This window comes from Vigna unguiculata, chromosome 7, assembly GCF_004118075.2.
Source record: "Vigna unguiculata cultivar IT97K-499-35 chromosome 7, ASM411807v1, whole genome shotgun sequence".
In the NCBI taxonomy this organism is placed as follows: domain Eukaryota; kingdom Viridiplantae; phylum Streptophyta; class Magnoliopsida; order Fabales; family Fabaceae; genus Vigna; species Vigna unguiculata.
In genome coordinates this window covers 39,236,345-39,253,774 of record NC_040285.1, presented here as the reverse complement: position 1 = coordinate 39,253,774, position 17,430 = coordinate 39,236,345, and the positions used below count along the sequence as shown (strand labels likewise).

Below are 17,430 nucleotides of genomic sequence, written 5' to 3'. Positions count from 1 at the left end.
CGATCCTAAAGCACTTACAAATACAGAATTAATGCACCCAGAGACTCTAACTTAAAAAGGAATTCTTTTTATCAATCACCTCAAAGTGACAGACACGGTCACGACTTAAATAGTAAACAAACACAGTGTAGTCGCTCAGACCGAATATTGTTCAGTTGCAGTTGCAGGATTTGTTCCTTCTCCATCACGGAAAATATGAAAATGTAAATCCACTGAAATTAATTTTCCCATTAATCAGTTGATTAATCTGGGTACTGTCCTTTCGTGCATGTGTGTATGAACCGAAATAGAATGCAGACGGTCACGGCCAGATAGATAGGGTTCACAACTCGCTTTGGTTCAACCTTTGTCACTGTCATCATCAGTGATTCTTGATACTGGTTCTTCATTGTTTGCCAATACACTAAAAAAATTTGACACCTTTTACTTCATGGGGCGCAAAAGGAACAGGCCACAAGCGAATACAGTCACCACTCAGCAAAATACTCAATCTTTGGGTTTTAATGCTAAGAAGGAAAACATGGGCAGGAAGATGTCAGAGGGAAGTTTGTTAAAGAAGGGTTGTCAAGATGTTAGCCACATTGTAAGGGATGAGTTAGGTGGTTCTTCTTCTGTCAAGAAGAATAGGAAGGTGAGATTATTTATTATTCAATATCAAAAAGTATAGTATGGATGCTTATTTGAGTTTGACTTTCCATATAAACATGATTCCGCTTATGTGGTTGTGTTTCTGTTTCTCAAGTACATTGAAATATCCTGCATGTGCCATCAATGTCAAAGAAATGATAAAGGCAGAGTTGTGAGGTGCACAAAATGTAGGAGGAAAAGATATTGCTTACCCTGTATACGAAATTGGTATAACTTCGTCTCTCTTTCAAAAATTTTTGTTCTTTCTGTTTCAATTGTAATGTCGTGACATTTTATAACATGCATTGTTTGGTTGGATAAGATCTATACAAGGTTTATTTCTGCGCATTGACAGCTACCAAATCGGTGTTACTGACATATTCTTTGTGCTGTAAGAGTATTGGAAAGATCTGAAGTGGCAAGTCCATGTATATGAATGACATGTCTGGTTGATTACCCATATGCTTAATACTTTCTATGGGGAATTTCTAGAAGTTGTTTACCCATATGTTTAATATGCTACTATTTATTTCTTATGCGAGGAGGGGAAGTCTTAATTGATAGAAACATTTCCCAGACCAATTCCTGGAAAAAGTTATTACAATATTTCGTAGTTTTGGCTTTCAATGATGATAACTTGACAACTGTTAATCCTTGAATTGTTTTCTGTGTCTTCAGGTATCCTCATTTGAAAGAGGAGGACATTGCTGAAGCATGTCCCATGTGCCGTGGTAATTGCAACTGCAAAGCATGCTTGAGGTCCGATGTACTTATCAAAGTTAGGTCTTTACCCTTTCAGGATAGGGTTTTCTTCTGATTTTCAGAATTCAGCATTTAAAATGTAATCATTTCATTTGCTGTAGGAAATGAAGATAAAAACAAAAACCAACGAAGATGAGAAGGTCGAATTCTCTATGTATTTGCTGCATGTACTTCTTCCGTATTTAAGATTGATGGATGAAGAACAAATGATTGAGAATGAGACAGAAGCTAAGATACAGGGTATTTTTCCATTAGAAGTGTTGATTTAGGTTACTAATGTGTGAACCAAAGTTTCTAGGCAAACAAATCCATGCTGAAGAAAAGATTTGATCGATGCATGTTTGTTTCAACACATTATGCTACACACAACTAAACCATCGTTTTGAATGCCATGAAGCCACATATCTCTTTGCAATAAAGTTCCATTTATTTGCAGTATATAATTTGCTATTCGGATGTGCACTACAGGGATCTCAGTCTCTGAGCTTAGAGTAGTACAGACAATTTATTTTATGGATGAGCGTCAATATTGGTTGGAATCTTTCATACATCTTACTGTCTTTTTTCCCAATTATCTTTGTATCTTTATTTGTTAACTTAACTTAACACAATCTTGCAGTGACAACTGTAAAACGTCAATATTTGATTACCACAGAAGCTGCACAAAATGCTCTTTTGAACTATGTCTCATCTGTTGCCGTGAGCTTCGTAGTGGGCAGCTTGTAGGTGGTGCAGATCCAATTATGTTGGAGTTTTCTAGTAAAGGTCGTGGTTACTTGCATGGTGAAAAGGTAGATGGAAGCGTAAACCAAACCGAATCAAATGATGTTGCTAAGCCTGTGGTTCGCAAATGGTCAAGATCTGGATGGCATGCAGAAAGTAATGGTAGAATTCCTTGTCCAAAAGTCGGTGATGAATGTAACCATGGATTTCTTGAACTGAGAAGCGTATTAGGTCAACATTTTATTACTGATTTATTGTGTAAAGCAAATGCACTAGCACAAACATTCGAGCTTGGGACCCCTGACAACTTCTGTATGTGTTCAAGGCTTGATAGAAACACAGATGTTAGATATCATGATACGAGGAAGGCTGCTTCTCGTTCAGATTCCGGTGACAACTATTTGTACTGTCCTAGGGCTGCACAACCACAGGACGAGGATTTATGGCATTTTCAGTGGCATTGGGAAAAGGGGGAGCCTGTCATTGTTAGCCATGTGGTTGATTGTGCATCTGGCTTAAGCTGGGAACCACTTGTCATGTGGCGGGCATTCCGTCAGTTGTCTAATACCAGGCGTGAACAACATTTGAATGTGAAGGCAATTGATTGCTTAGATTTGTGTGAGGTTTGTTTACTTTCTCAATCTTAAACTTTGTTCACCAGAGTGTTTTTTTCTCAAAGTTCGATATTCATTCCCATGAAGCCTATGTTTAAATTATTTAATATTGGAACTTATTTTACCTGGAACCACTACGCTTCAAATGTCCAATAAAGAATACTTCAGTTGTAGCAAATTTATGTTAAATTTCCTGAATTTGGTAACTCCACCCTTTCCTGGATGTTGTGTTGTTTCAGTTTGTCAATTGTTGACTTCCATGAACTTGTTTGAGCTAAGTGTCCAAGAAATATTTTGGTGGATAGTTCCAGTAAAAACACAAATTGTTGATGTTCTGCTGGCTGGGTCATAAAGAGATACCGGTTAAAGGTTGAATGTTGGTCATTAGAACACACATTAGGGTGGTAATTGGAAATCGTTTTGGTTAGTGTAGTTAATATATCAGTCACATTCTTTTAATACTTGTTCTTGCTGTATGCTGTCTCTCCCAACATTTTCTAGAAATGTGGGTGTTGTGTGGGCTTCTATCATCATATTATCCTTCTTCTTTGTCCGAGCTTTAACTACCTATCATATGCCTTAGAAATTTAAATCAATTTCTTGTCTGTTGGTCCATGCCCCCATTTTTTGTTTTCTTTGCCTAAGAAACCCTTTCCTGTTGTCTGTGCACCATGTTTTTCTATTATGATTGTGAGCTTCTTAACCCTTGCCACAACATGTAGCCGATGCTGTGTAAAATGTATTTTAATTCTCTTGCACTTTTCAAATTGTATTGATTTTGTTCTGTAATCAGACTAGAGTAAGCCACATCTGCTTTATCTTCCTGATTCTGTAGTTCTTTACTGCTTTTACTTGACATGTCTGCTAATCTCTTGCTGCTGACTTTTGCATCTTTTTGAGTTGTTGGTTAAAATTCAGGTTGAAATTAACATCCACCAATTCTTTACTGGGTATACAAAAGCTCGTGGGGATTGGCTTGATTGGCCTAAGATATTGAAGTTAAAAGACTGGCCATCTTCTTGTTTATTTGAGGAACGATTACCTCGACATTGTGCTGAGTTCATATGCTCCTTGCCATTCAAAGAATATACCAATCCTCTTGGTGGTTTTCTTAACCTAGCTGTAAAATTACCTCTAAAGTGTCTGAGGCCAGACTTGGGGCCAAAGACATACATTGCTTATGGATTTCCTCAGGAGCTTGGACGAGGTGACTCTGTGACTAAGCTCCACTATGATATATGCGATGCAGTATGCTCTATTTCCTTTTCTCCTTCCTCATCTGTTCTTTTAAAGGATTTATTCTAAATTATTTGAAGATTTTATGGTGTTAGTTTCCAACAGAGTTTCCTGTTTGAAGGTGCATAGTTTGTAGGAAGTGTTTGGTTTCTTGAAGAACAGAATCAGCAGATTGCTGTTTCAATTAACATCATGACTTTTCTGTTCTGTGCATTGTCTTCACTCATAGTTAATCAGTACATTTTTATATTTGGAAGAACATGAGATAAAACAGTGCATTCGAATCAGACATAAAGCTGTAATTTATGTACACTTCTTTTTGCAGAGCTTTTCCTGATCAAATATTTGTCAGTGTTTTGTATTTATTGCTGTGTGTTCTGGATTGCATACACATCAATGATAAAATTAAGAGTATTGTCTTTTTCCTTTTAATAATTTTGGTTGTTCTAGGTATATGTGTTGGCTCATATAGCTGAAGTTCAATGGGAACCGAAGCATCTTACTGCCATTGAGAAGCTGAAACAAAAGCACTTTGAGCAAGACAAAAGGGAGCTACTGAGTGATGATCAGGATGGAGAAACTAATGTTGACACGCATTATAATATATCTTCTGCCCTAAATTCCTTGGAGAAGCAAAATAGTGTCCAAGTCTTGGAAAACAAAAGTGGATGTTGTGATGAGAAAGAAGCTGATCAGTTTCATCAACCCTCTGCTGGTAGTGAGGATGGTCTTTCGTGCGGATCAGAGCTCAACGAGGTTGACAGAGCAAATATGAAGGGAGAAAGTGATCTGTCTTTTGCAGGGGATGGTTCAGAAGGTGCACTGTGGGATATTTTTCGGAGGCAGGACGTGCCTAAATTGGAGGAATATCTCAGAAAGCATTTCAGAGAGTTTAGGCATATCAATTGCCGTCCTTTAAAGCAGGTAAATTAGCTGTGGAAATTACTTTTCAGCCTAAGTCATTAGTAAAGCTTGGTTCCTACCAAAAAGATTTAGTGGTTACATTACATTGGTAATATTTGGAGGTTTTCACCCTAATAACTTTGGCATTCTCTCATTTTCCTGCAATAAAATTTTCATTTTCATCAAATACATATCATTACAGATTGATTGAAGGGTGGATGTGAATTTTGAAGTGTTTGGCAGACAATACTTGTTGTATATGGATAATGCATCAGCTGAGAGTACCTTACTAACTCATTAGACTTTACTTTTTTTCTTAAACGGGTCATATCCTTCGGTAATGAAGGTTATTCACCCCATCCATGACCAGACCTTCTATTTGACTGTGGAGCATAAGAGGAAGCTTAAGGAGGAGTATGGTTAGTAACACATTTTGATTGGGGGTAGAGTTTGAGTTGTGCCTCTCCAAATTCACAGTAATGTATTTTCTTGTAGGAATTGAGCCCTGGACATTCATTCAGAAGCTAGGAGATGCTGTTTTCATTCCAGCTGGTTGTCCTTACCAACTCAGAAATCTGAAGGTAAAATGAACATACAGGGTAAATTTGTTTAATCTTCATTGTAGGTATCAAGGTTGTTAAATTCAAGAGTTTACCCTAAGTCTTGGACGATGTGTGAATAAAAATTTCAATTTCAGCAAATAAAAAATGTGAACGTTGTCAAGTGAAACTGTTGATACATCAAAGTTTGGTTGCTTTATTTTATGGTTTCTCTTAAACTAGTCTCCTCCCGATCTGCCAGATTACTTTTTGCGGTTTCTAAGCTTTCTTTAAAGTAATACTTAACTGTTCTGTGTAAATCTATGATATTTCTTCCTTTTGCAGTCATGTATTCAGGTTGCTCTGGATTTTGTTTCTCCTGAAAATGTTGGTGAGTGCTTTCGTTTGTCGGATGAAATTCGTACACTTCCCGTAAACCATGTGTCTGCTGAGGACAAATTGGAGGTATGCCACCTATTTGTATTGATTTGTTTCGTCTATTTATTTTCTTCATGTTTTGAGATATAACATCTCTTTTTTTTGTTAGTCTTTGATAGGTTAAGTGGGAAATAGAAAGTTATGTTCTCTCTCTATATGGTTTGTTAGCTACAGTACATATGCAATAATTTTTTATAGACTTGAAGGAGGATGTTGTTAGTTCACAACATTAGCAAAGTTATCAAACTCGAGACTATGTAAACTCTGGAATTCTCTTGACTAAAAGTGTTTACTTATATAAAAAAAGAAGTTAAAAGCTATAAATAACAGAACAATCATTCAGCAATTCTGAAATGTCATATTTTGATGCTCATTCATCTATCTTAAAGACGGGTTCTAATGTCTTAGAATTTAAGTATCCCAAAGCCTATTTCTAGGCAAAACAACACAAAATAGTGTTGTTTTCGGGTTAAAAAAACCATATGAACTCACCAACTAATTGGGTTCACAACAATCCCACCGACTCTACTCCAAAAATGAGATTGCGTGTGATTTAGTTTGGGTACGAGGTATGGGATTGTAAACTTAGGATATGATTTCATTTCATACAATCTTGAAATGTAGGTATAGGTCTGATCTAATCTTAAAATAAGTTTCTAAGAGAAGATTTGAATCCCATTTATATACTTCATTTTAGTCATGTTAAAATTTGTGTAAGTTTTCTCCTTGATTACTGCTTTTGAAACAGGTGAAAAAGATGACACTATATGCCATGCAAGATGTCATAACAACATTGGAGAAGGCAAAGGTTAGTAACTGCAAACTTCAGGCCCTTTGAAATGGATTGTATCAGAGTACATTGTTAGATTATTTCTTGTATACTGTGTTCATTCTGATTGTGTTTTTTAGCCCTTGATTCAATAATCATTCATGAAATCGATTATTACTATTCAATTTACAGGTCTGAAGCAAATATTCATTGAGGTGTTTTTAGGTTGGGTTTCTATGCATGTTCATGACTGTAAGAAAGGTTCCATATTGTGTTTTTTCAACCACACATGAAAAGGGTTTTTTTGGTGAACATTATACGACTTGTAAACCCAGTCTACCTTTTGAAATTCTGAATGCTCAAGCAATGGAATTTTTAGGGTTACAACTTCATGCATCAAGAGAAATCTATATTATCTTTCACTCTGGCATGAATCTTTTTCAGATGTTCTGTTCCGATTACCAAATTAACCAAATGCTGCTATAGTAAATCAGATGCCACAATAGAATTATTAATGATACATACTTTTCCTAATTCAAAATGGGGTCGATACTCAACTAATAAAAAATTTTATCAGCCGTAATTTAAGTGTAAGATAGAGAGATCAGAAGGAAAAAAAAGAAAGATGAATGAAGGGCTAACCTTGGATCTTTGCAGCGGATTCCGATCTACCATTTTTTTTCTTTGTGCTATGATCGTTTTTTTTTTTACAGGTGACATATTTTTTTAAATATTTGTATTATATTTGACTATTTATATTTATAAGTTAATAATATATGTGAATTAATTAAGTAATATTTGAACTATACAGTTAATAAAATGTCTAAATTAATTAACTTAAGAGAAAATAATAAGAGCAATATGAGAAAATTTTATATAAAATTAATTAATAATTATATTTTTTTCAAAATTAGTTTATAATTATATTGTAAAAGATAAAATAAAAATAAAAATTATAATATATATATATATATATATATATATATATATGTATAAGTATAGATTATACCTGATTTCATTTTTAATCTGTGGTATTATTTTTTATACAATTGTATTTTCAATGGAAAAAAATATCAAACTACAAGTGTGAATACATTTTAATCCGTGAATAAAGATAATTAGAAAAGAAATTTTATCAATTATGAAATTCTTTTCACTTCTGGAACCGGAACTAGTGTGTGTACAAGATTTTATATTTAGACATGGTTAATTTTAAAGCAACGTGTTAGACATTTTTATACTTCATATACTATACGTTTTTAAATTAGATTAAATTAAATTTAGACATTGCACTTTTACTGTATATTTTTAATTTTCTAAAAATTTAACTTATAATTAAAACTTTAAATTTTATTAAATTTAAAATATTTACTATGCACGGATATATTACATTTTGGAGATGATTATTAAAACTGTCTTCTAATGATTTTATATATAAGGTTGTTATATCTATTTGTTTAAATTGGCACTTATTTTATATCTATTTTATATATACATTTAAATTTAAAATTTTTGATAAATAACTTTATGACTTTATTTAAAAAATAATCACATAAAATCATATAATAATTATTTTTAATTCATTCACTTGTCAATTAATAAATATATCTTTATCTTGATTTATTTAATACAATAATAGACAAAAAAAATCTTTTACACTCACCAATATAAATAACATCAAATAACAAATTTTTCAATAACATATCTTATATCTCTGTACTTTTACCATTACTACGAATCGTAATATTTAATATTATAATTATATCTAATGTTATATATCGTAATATCACTCATAAAATTTTATAAATATACATTTCCTCCATCAAGCTCTCAATATTAAGTGTTTAGTGTATATATGCTTCCAATGTTACATACTTTATTTACTTCAGTTTAAAATATTGCATTAATCAAAGCCGGTGTGAATAATAACAGGCAATTTTATAAAATTATACCCAGTTTCATAACATCCAACAAAAAGTAGAACAAACATGCTAAATTTTCCAAAATGCTGAGTGTCCCATTCTAATGGAAAGTGACCTTTTTCCTAAATTGCCAAAAGCACAAAAGCAGAAAAATAAGGAGGATTAACTCTGCCTTTTGAAGATGTGAACTTTGAAAACATGATCATTTCTGGAGATGAGTTCAAAGATACAAACATCTCCACCTTCCAAACCATTCTCCCCTGCAAACGTTCTCCAACCTAATCCCATGCGTATACGGTCAGAAGAATAACGCACCAACTTCAAACTCCATGATTTTCCTCCAACTTCCACCGTAACATACTTCTTCCCCTTATCAATGTAACCCTTCAAATTTGGAAGATTCTGCACAACACAATAGTACAAACAATAAATACAGTAAATAACAAACACCTTCAAAAGTATGATTGAATTCATTTCAACCCTACCAGCCTGTGCTCTGTGAGATTATAATGCCTTATCAAAACAGTGAAAAATGGATTGCAGGAGATGAACTTCTTTGCCAATTCCCTTGCTCTAGCGTCCCTTGGCCAATTCAATGATAAATTTCCTTCACTAACCTCATCATCATCTTCATGTCAACAGTACAAAAACAAAGATAGCATCAGAGAGAGACTTAACCATGTATCGATAAACTATCAAAGTAAAAAAGGTTAATACATTTAACGATCTGGTTCTGGTCAGAATCAGGCTCTTCTTCTTCTTCATCGTCACTATGGTCAGGGCTTTCACGTTGCTCAGAAGTGTGAGGAGAAGGATCGTGGAAACTCTGATGAAGTATGAGTACATCAATCTTAGAAGTTCCATCAAACGTAAAGAAAACAAAGTGACCGTGATCCAGGGAATAGTTTTCAACAAACTCCTTCCAACCCTTCTCGAACCAGATCTCACCGTTCTGTTCGGTCCAGTGCACTTTCCATTCAGTGTCATCTGGTGGCCGGAGAAACACCGGATTCCACAACATCCCTCCGTATATGTTTGTAAACTTGTCGGGAATTTTCTGACAAAAAACTTTGGTTAATTAATAAGTGATTTTACCTATCAAACATCAAATATAATGCATCTATATCTACATGTAAGTTCAATGCAATGAATGAGACGTGCAAATATGAAAAGGTAAAGATTGAAAGTGGGAATGTTTACAATCCTTTGAAGATTTGATTTGAGAATGGCCTTGAAGAAACGTATGGGCAGAACCATGGGAGGATGAGTTGCCATTGATGTTTTGATTAAGCTGCAGTTGTTGCTCCCACTTTTCGCTGCACTTTCTGGTGTACAGGTGCTAGAAAATGCTTTTTGTAAATGATGAGTGTATTTTAGATATATCTATAATATTAATATTAAAATAAAATGTATCTAGTTATCCAAAGGGTAAAAGATGTTTTTTTTTTTTCATAATTTTTCTTTTGTAGTAAATTTTAAAATTAATTTATTTTAAAACTTTAAGGGTTAAATATGTTTTCGTCCCTTAACTTTCAGTAAATTTTGGAATTAGTCCACTTTGAAACTTTGAACTAATTTAGTCTTTCATCTTTTGAAATACGTGGATTTAGTCCTTTTAATCAAATTTTGTTAAGTTTAATTGACATTTCAAGCGCGTTTCACAATAGTATTTGACTTAACATTAAAGCAAAAATGTGTCAAACAGTATAAACAACTCAAATACAATCCTAAAATGCATACGAAATATCAAATAAACCTAACAAAATTTGATTAAAAGAACTAAATCCACGTATTCTAAAAGATGAAGGACTAAATTGGTCCAAAATTTCAAAATGGACTAATTCCAAAATTCATTAAAAGTTAAGGGACCAAAAACATATTTAACCCAAACTTTAAATATAATTAGCTTTTTATTTTTAAAAATATATAAATTTAATTATTTTAATTTGTAAAATTTATTTAATATATTAATTTTAAAATTATATTTGAGTTATTTATATTATTTGACATATTTTAATTTTAAATTAAATAATATTTGAAATATTAAATAAAATTAATTTACATATTTTAAAAAGATAAAATATTAAATTAATATAAAATTTTAAAATAAACTAATTTTAAATATGTTTTGTAATTCAAATGTTTATTATTAAAAAACTTGTTTATCGGGCAGAGCATGCATCATATATGTCCCTCTTTCCCAGATTTTTACAACAAGTGAATGGATATGACTGAGGACGCGTGCTGTCACAAACAAACAACAGTAAATGCAGGTACGGGTTCTCAGGTTCTTTTAACGTTGTAATTATCAACTTTTGTGGTTTTTTTGTTCTGACTAATTAGGATTTTAACTTTTTCACAAAATTATTAAAATAGATAAAGTTTAAAAATTTCACATTTTTATGTAAGTTGTACAATCATAATATTGGTTTTAAAGTAAAAGATATATTAATCTGACATGACTTTTTATGTGAAAGAAAAAGTTTTCAGCAGAAGACTTTGGTAATAATTAGTTATTATATTTTTAATTTAAATTGAAATTGTGTTATTATAATACAATTTAAACTCAAATTAGATTAAGTTATGTTATCTTGATAAAACTTTAATTTAAATTTAAATTAAATAATTAAAATAGTCAAATTTATATTTAATTTACATAATTTATTTTACACAAAAAATGACTTAAAATCAACATTTTGATAAATCTAAAATTATGTCATATATATACACAATTTTTATAATAAAATAATGCTATATAAACATAAGTTATATATTAAGTATAAATTTTTTAAACTTTACCTGTATTAATAATTTTACCAACTAACTACAATAAAATAGTAAAAAATAAACTAAACATGAATATCATCTGCACCTTTTTTGCCAAAATCTCTCTTCATTCTACGTTGTCATTATCAACAGTTAGATTAGAATATATAGATTTTGTATTCTGAATAATCATGTCATCTGCATCTTTTCTGTGAAAATCTGAAGCATTGTTTAGTCACAATCAATGACTAAATTGGGACCAAAGCATGCTCCACTGGTATCATGTGTAGATGCAGTTGTCAGAACTAGGTTAAAACAGTGCAATGTGAGGTATTTTCATGGTTTTTGCAATGTTCCATCTTTTAAGTAGATTGTTTGTTACTTCCTCTTTTTGCAAATAATATAATATAATTGAAAAATGTATTTAATTTAATGAGAAGAATTTAATTATAAATATACATGATATTATATTAGTAAACGATAATATTATAATATTTTTAAATTAATATATAAAATAAAATTATATTTATTAAAAATGAAATGAAATATAAAAAAGATGAAAGAATAATTGTTATAGATAAAAAAGGTAAGGGTCGAGCATTTCAGATTTCGGATTGGACATTTCACTTTGCGCACCCCATTATTACCCTCCTCCACCTGTTTTTCGTTTTTTACTTTTTTCATATTTGTTGCTGGGCCATTTCACTTCCAGCGGTCTCATCTTTACTCTCTCTACTTTAGGTTTTTGTTTTAAGATTGGGCCGTTTTTAGTTTTCCCTCACTGTCATGGGATCCTTCTTCCTGCACTCCCATAGTTTATTCATGAAATTCCATAGGTCACTTCCATTTATATTACGATTCTACAATTGGAATATAATTAATATTGTAGATTAATTATTCAAATTTGCATTTTGAGATATACAATTCAAAACATAATTTTATATTACATATTACACAATTCAAGATGTAATTTGCATTATGCATTGTTTTTCACATTTTTATTTACAATCCTTCATTTTTGTCTCGTTCTTTTTCATCTTCTTTGCATCCTTTCATTTTCACACTTGCATCACTTTTTTTATATTATGGGCTTAACTGTTTTGTTTTTTTCTTTGCGCTCCCTAATTTTACTAGCATTCCAAATATTTTTTTAAAAAAAAGTATTAAAAATAAAATATAAATAATAACAATAAAAAGTATAAAAACATAGAAATTACAAAAATTATCTTTCTGCATTTCTTTTTAACTGTTTATATGATTTTTTGTTCCTATAATCATTAATAAACGAATAATTGTGTGGTGAATCCTTGTTTATTTTTATGGTTCATGCATCTACTCAATAAATATATATATATAACATTATTAGTGTATTAAAAATGTTAAATTTAGTTCAATTAAACAAGGCAAACAATTAAAAATATCATGAGACGCATGTAATACTTTGATTAGCATCATACTGTAATGATGAAATTTTTTTGTTAATAATTTTCCATTATAAAATAAAAAAGAAATTTAGATTTGAACAAAGGGTATATAGAAGCATGTAATGTAACCCTGGAGAGGGAGGAAATTGAGACAGAGAGAAGAGTGTGTGGAAGAAAGAACGATGGAAGTTGAAGGATCGTCGAAGAAGATGATAGCGACGCAGGAGGAGATGGTGGAGGCTAGGGTTCCCTTGGCATATCGGGATCAGTGCGCCCATTTGCTCATCCCTCTCAACAAGTGCAGGCAAGCGGAGTTTTATCTCCCATGGAAGTGCGAGAACGAGCGTCACTCCTACGAAAAGTGCGAGTACGAGCTCGTCATGGAGAGAATGCTTCAGATGCAGAAGATCCGCGAAGAACAACAAAAGGCCAACGCCAAACAACCGTTAATCCTCGTCCCCAAACCCGCCAATGCCTGATTCCTTTTCCTTTACCTCTCGCTGTAAGTTTTTCAATTCTTTTCCTCTGCGCTTTTCTCTTATCGTCAATTCTCTCGCCACATCGCTGATCGCTCTCTAGGATTAATGGATTCGCGGTTCTTGATTCTTCGCCGGTGCCCGATTCACGTTCTTGTACTTTACTAATTAGAATTGTTAGGGCTGGTATTCAATTTGCCCCTATGTTAAGGGATTAATCCCTTTCCACGGTCTATGATAGAGTTCTTATGATTATACAACTATGTTATTAATTTCTGTACTGATTATGTTGTGGCTGAAAAAATAACTCTTGATACTGCACCATGTTGCAAATGTGGTTACCCTTTTAAGAACGGTACAGAATACTGATAGTGTGGCGGTACTATGCAGTTTATAGTTGAACCTAATACTGGCTGATGGGGACTAGGTTTAGGACTGAGGATTGCCACCTTAGGCTTTGTATTGATAGTACTAGTATGGTTAATTTGGCTGGCATTGTGTGTTGTAATCAAAATATTATTCTGTTTTTGTTTCGACAGTAAATATAAGTATTCGAGAGTTTGTAAGATACACAAGATATACTTGTTGAAATTAATATAAATAAATCTGCGAAAGAGTATACTTAAACATTAAGTGTAATAGGAACCTATTATGTTATTAACTCTGGCTTCCTGGTAACTCTTTTCCAGTTTTTCTGTATATTGGACAAAATTAGTTTGAATTTTTTAAACTACTTTAAATTTAGTTTTGATTTTAAATCGGAATTTGAATTCCTTGTCAAGCTCACAGTGAGTAGTGGATGATGTGCCGATGACATTTTGGTTGTGGCCATGTAGAGGATGACGAGCTAACGCCACCCTGGCCAATGCTAACTAAACAATGTCTTGAGCGAATGATGATGTATTAAGATGGTCATTGATTTTGGATTTTTTTTAAATCCAACGTAATATCCCAATTAGTTGAATTTGATTTAAAGTCCATCCATTAAAATGGATTCAAAATGGTTTGTTTTGGTGTGGTTATGGATTGATTTGGATTCTTTGCACCCTTTTTCTTGTGGGTTTTGATTCTGTGAACACGGACTTTCTCGTGTTTCTTTAGACACGACATGGAAGCGGTGTTCGCCACAAGGACATGACCACTCAATTTCATAATGTGCCCTCTGCAAATTACTCTGCTTTATCATCCCTTCTCTTTTTCCTTCCCAGTTTCGTTGTGTGAACCATGAGTGTCTAAGTATAGTTGTGGAAGTTGGAGATGCTGATGAAAATGCAGGGTGCTGGCGCGAGGCCAAACGGAAGGAGTGGGATCCGGTCATAGTATTACAGACCGGCATGCTGACAAGGATTGAATGCAACTTTTAACTTTTCTTTTCAAACGGAGAAAAACTCTTTTTAAAACTTTGTCTTTTCACCCTTAGTATTTTTTGAATGTCTTTCAGATACAAAAATTCTATATTAACATTATTTTCACACATTTAGGAAGAAAAGAAAGAGAAATGTGAAATAAGGACCGAAGGAAAAAAAATTGTATGCAAAATTAAAAAAGAAAAAAGTATGGTGAACAAATTAAGCTTAATTTTTGTCATGTATACACAAACACACACTGTTTACCATGTTTTATGTTTTTTTAGTTTGTTATGTCGTGCCCGAATCCGTGTAACAGCTTCGTGAAAAGAAATAAAACGAACAATAAATAAATGATTTGCCGCTAGATTTATGATTAGGTGAGTTTTGCATACAGCTGAATCTGTAATTCTGTTGGATGTGTGGTGATATTTACATTATGCTCTTCTGGTTAGACTCTGGTTTGCCGAGTGGTAATGATCAATGATATAAAACTGTTGTACATTATTATACGTAAATAACGGGTATTTTTTTCCTTGCAGAGGAGCACTATCTATATGCTTATAAGTCTATCTTTGTAGAATTCCACTCTCATATCCTTTACATAATCTGTTGATCTTCTTAACCTCTCCCTGCACCCTACACACGCGAACACACAAAAATCTCTATTTACTTTATGCAGTTTCTAACTATCTTTTGGTTCATGTGTTTTTAACTTTTGACAGGAACCATTGCTTGGGACAGATGTTATTTCATGTTTTGCTATTGTATGGATCAAAGTTACCTTGGAATGTTTGTCCAAAGACTACTTCAGAGTTTTTATACTTTTTTAGCTATTTCTTCTGTCACGGACCCATGTTTCTGCTTGGAAGGAATAAAATTTATTGTTAACATTTCATAGACATATCAACTGACTGGTTTCCTACGCATACATCTTGTCCATGCCCTTGATCATTTTCAATAGCTTACTATTTTTACATATTTGGTTGCGAGATTCAGATGTGATTCTAAACACCTGCCCAGTGATCTAATCTAACGATGTAATTAGACATTTGAATGAGGTTTGAAGTAACACTGTCAACATGAATTTTGAGGCGGTACCAGATCCAAGGATGTAATATAGAATTCTGAAAAGACCATGATTTACTATATTAAGGAATAGAAGGAGTTTTAAGTTGCAAATTCAGAAATCCTGGGGAATTAACAGTACAATTTGATGACAGAAGTCTACAGAAATGTCTGACTGTATCGTAAGTTAGAGGAGTATTATGGTTTTTGAGTTTTTCATCCTGATATAAGGCTTGACTTTATAGCCTTATATACGAAGCTTCAGTAGAGCTGTTTCTGGATGGCTAATAGGAATGATACTTTTCTAACCTGATCAGTTGAATTCGTCCTGATTGGGAAAAAAGGAGTATAATATTTGTCAAAAAGAATTCTAAACTATGTTTATCTTCACTTCTGTAACCATGGTTTATCAGAAACATTATTTTCAATTGAATTAATATGTTTACCCCGTAACAATATCTTGGCCATGTTACCTTGATAGAAACTTTACAAACGTACTTGTACTTTTTAAAACCCCTATAGCAAAAGAAATTATAATTCACCTATAAAACATGAGTTTCTTTTAAAATTTATAAGAAAACAGTAGCAAATGAATTGTGTTCCAGGACTTTGAGTTTAAGTGGGGTCAAACGACCTTTGTTAAGCCAAGTGTGGTGTTGCGCCCAGCAGCTTTAGTTAAAGGAATGGCAGCACTGCTGTTCCATATGTCAATTATTTGTATTGGCTCACAAATTGTGTACAATTTTAGTAACTTTTATGCAACCTTTTAGGCACAACAGGTGCCGACTTAAAGGAACCATGGGCCTTTACACAGTTGGCTACCATCTTGGGCTTGGACCATCTTTTGGCAGTCTTTTCCAAATACACTTTTGTGTGGAAAAAAATATGAAAATTTGACATTTTTGCAAAGGTGGAATTAACTTAGGCAAGTTAACATGTAGAAACTTTATTATATAATTTTTCTAAAGTTTTTCTTTTTAATTTGTGCGTAAATTAATTCAATGTTATCAAGAAGTCAAATTTGTTTCCCATTTTTCTTTTTTCTAGAGACTTTTTTAAAAGAATCATGCTAACAGACCCTTAGTTACAACATATCTAGAACAGAAAGTAAATAAAAAGGTATTAACTATTTGATGAATTAAAATACATGACTAAAATATATTTTTATCTCTTTAAAATACTTAGAGCTCGGTCTTGGTTCTTTTAAAAAGTTGTCTATTTTTCAATCTTTCAAAATTTGAAATTTTCATACTCTAAGCGGTCGAATAATATACATAATTTTTAAATTTTCATACTCTAAATAGTATACAGAGAAACGGAGAGAGAGAGAGAGAGAGAGAAAATGATAAAATAGTGCTTAGAAAAATACCTTTCAAAATTAGAGGAACTATAAGAAAAAAAAAAAAAGAGGTAAACTGGAATTTAGATATTTTCGTAAAAGTGCTTTTGTAAAAAAAAATATTGTTAAATTTTTGTTCACTTGTGTCTTAAAGCTAGCCAGATCAAGTGGAATGTATGCCGTGATGGACCAACCTACTTGGAGCGAGTGTGGGCAATTACACATCCTATATTCCAAAATTGTACGAAAATAAGCCAAAAAAGTTTATCAGTGTATCCTAAATTCATACATTATCTTATTATCGAGTGAGAGAGTCGTATATCAATATAAAACGTGTAGATTCTAATATTATATTGCAATGTTATTTAGGGTAAAAAATATGCTTCCATATAAAATTTCCAAAATATTAAATATTACTTTAAAAAAACTAGTATTATTTTAATCTCTATTAACTTTATATATATCTTTTAGGGTTCTC

General features: G+C 32.4%; 3 protein-coding genes across 4 annotated transcripts; 2 read left to right on the top strand and 1 right to left on the bottom strand.

Moving 5' to 3' along the window:
• Positions 1-417: 417 nt before the first annotated feature.
• Positions 418-7,007, top strand: LOC114190673 (lysine-specific demethylase JMJ25-like). 2 transcript variants are annotated; one of them, XM_028079650.1, is made up of 13 exons: positions 418-631; positions 743-855; positions 1,306-1,405; positions 1,491-1,629; positions 1,858-1,921; positions 2,009-2,735; positions 3,645-3,974; positions 4,413-4,886; positions 5,212-5,284; positions 5,361-5,446; positions 5,762-5,869; positions 6,591-6,650; positions 6,804-7,007. In XM_028079650.1, exons 1-13 carry the CDS (start codon positions 431-433, stop codon positions 6,807-6,809), a joined length of 2,481 nt encoding a protein of 826 aa, XP_027935451.1. In that variant the 5' UTR covers positions 418-430; the 3' UTR covers positions 6,810-7,007. The 2 variants fall into 2 exon arrangements, with proteins under 2 accessions (XP_027935451.1, XP_027935449.1); XM_028079648.1 differs by having other exon boundaries at positions 5,750-5,869.
• Positions 7,008-8,548: 1,541 nt separating this feature from the next.
• Positions 8,549-9,863, bottom strand: LOC114192686 (B3 domain-containing transcription factor VRN1-like). The gene is made up of 4 exons (XM_028082468.1): positions 9,734-9,863; positions 9,251-9,590; positions 9,019-9,161; positions 8,549-8,935 (listed from the first exon to the last, which is right to left on the bottom strand). The coding sequence occupies exons 1-4, from the start codon at positions 9,806-9,808 to the stop codon at positions 8,696-8,698; spliced, it is 798 nt and encodes a 265-aa protein (XP_027938269.1). The 5' UTR covers positions 9,809-9,863; the 3' UTR covers positions 8,549-8,695.
• A 2,961-nt stretch (positions 9,864-12,824) lies between these two features.
• Positions 12,825-15,474, top strand: LOC114189826 (NADH dehydrogenase [ubiquinone] 1 beta subcomplex subunit 7). The gene is made up of 2 exons (XM_028078525.1): positions 12,825-13,225; positions 15,271-15,474. Exon 1 carries the CDS (start codon positions 12,906-12,908, stop codon positions 13,200-13,202), a length of 297 nt encoding a protein of 98 aa, XP_027934326.1. The 5' UTR covers positions 12,825-12,905; the 3' UTR covers positions 13,203-13,225; positions 15,271-15,474.
• Positions 15,475-17,430: the final 1,956 nt, after the last annotated feature.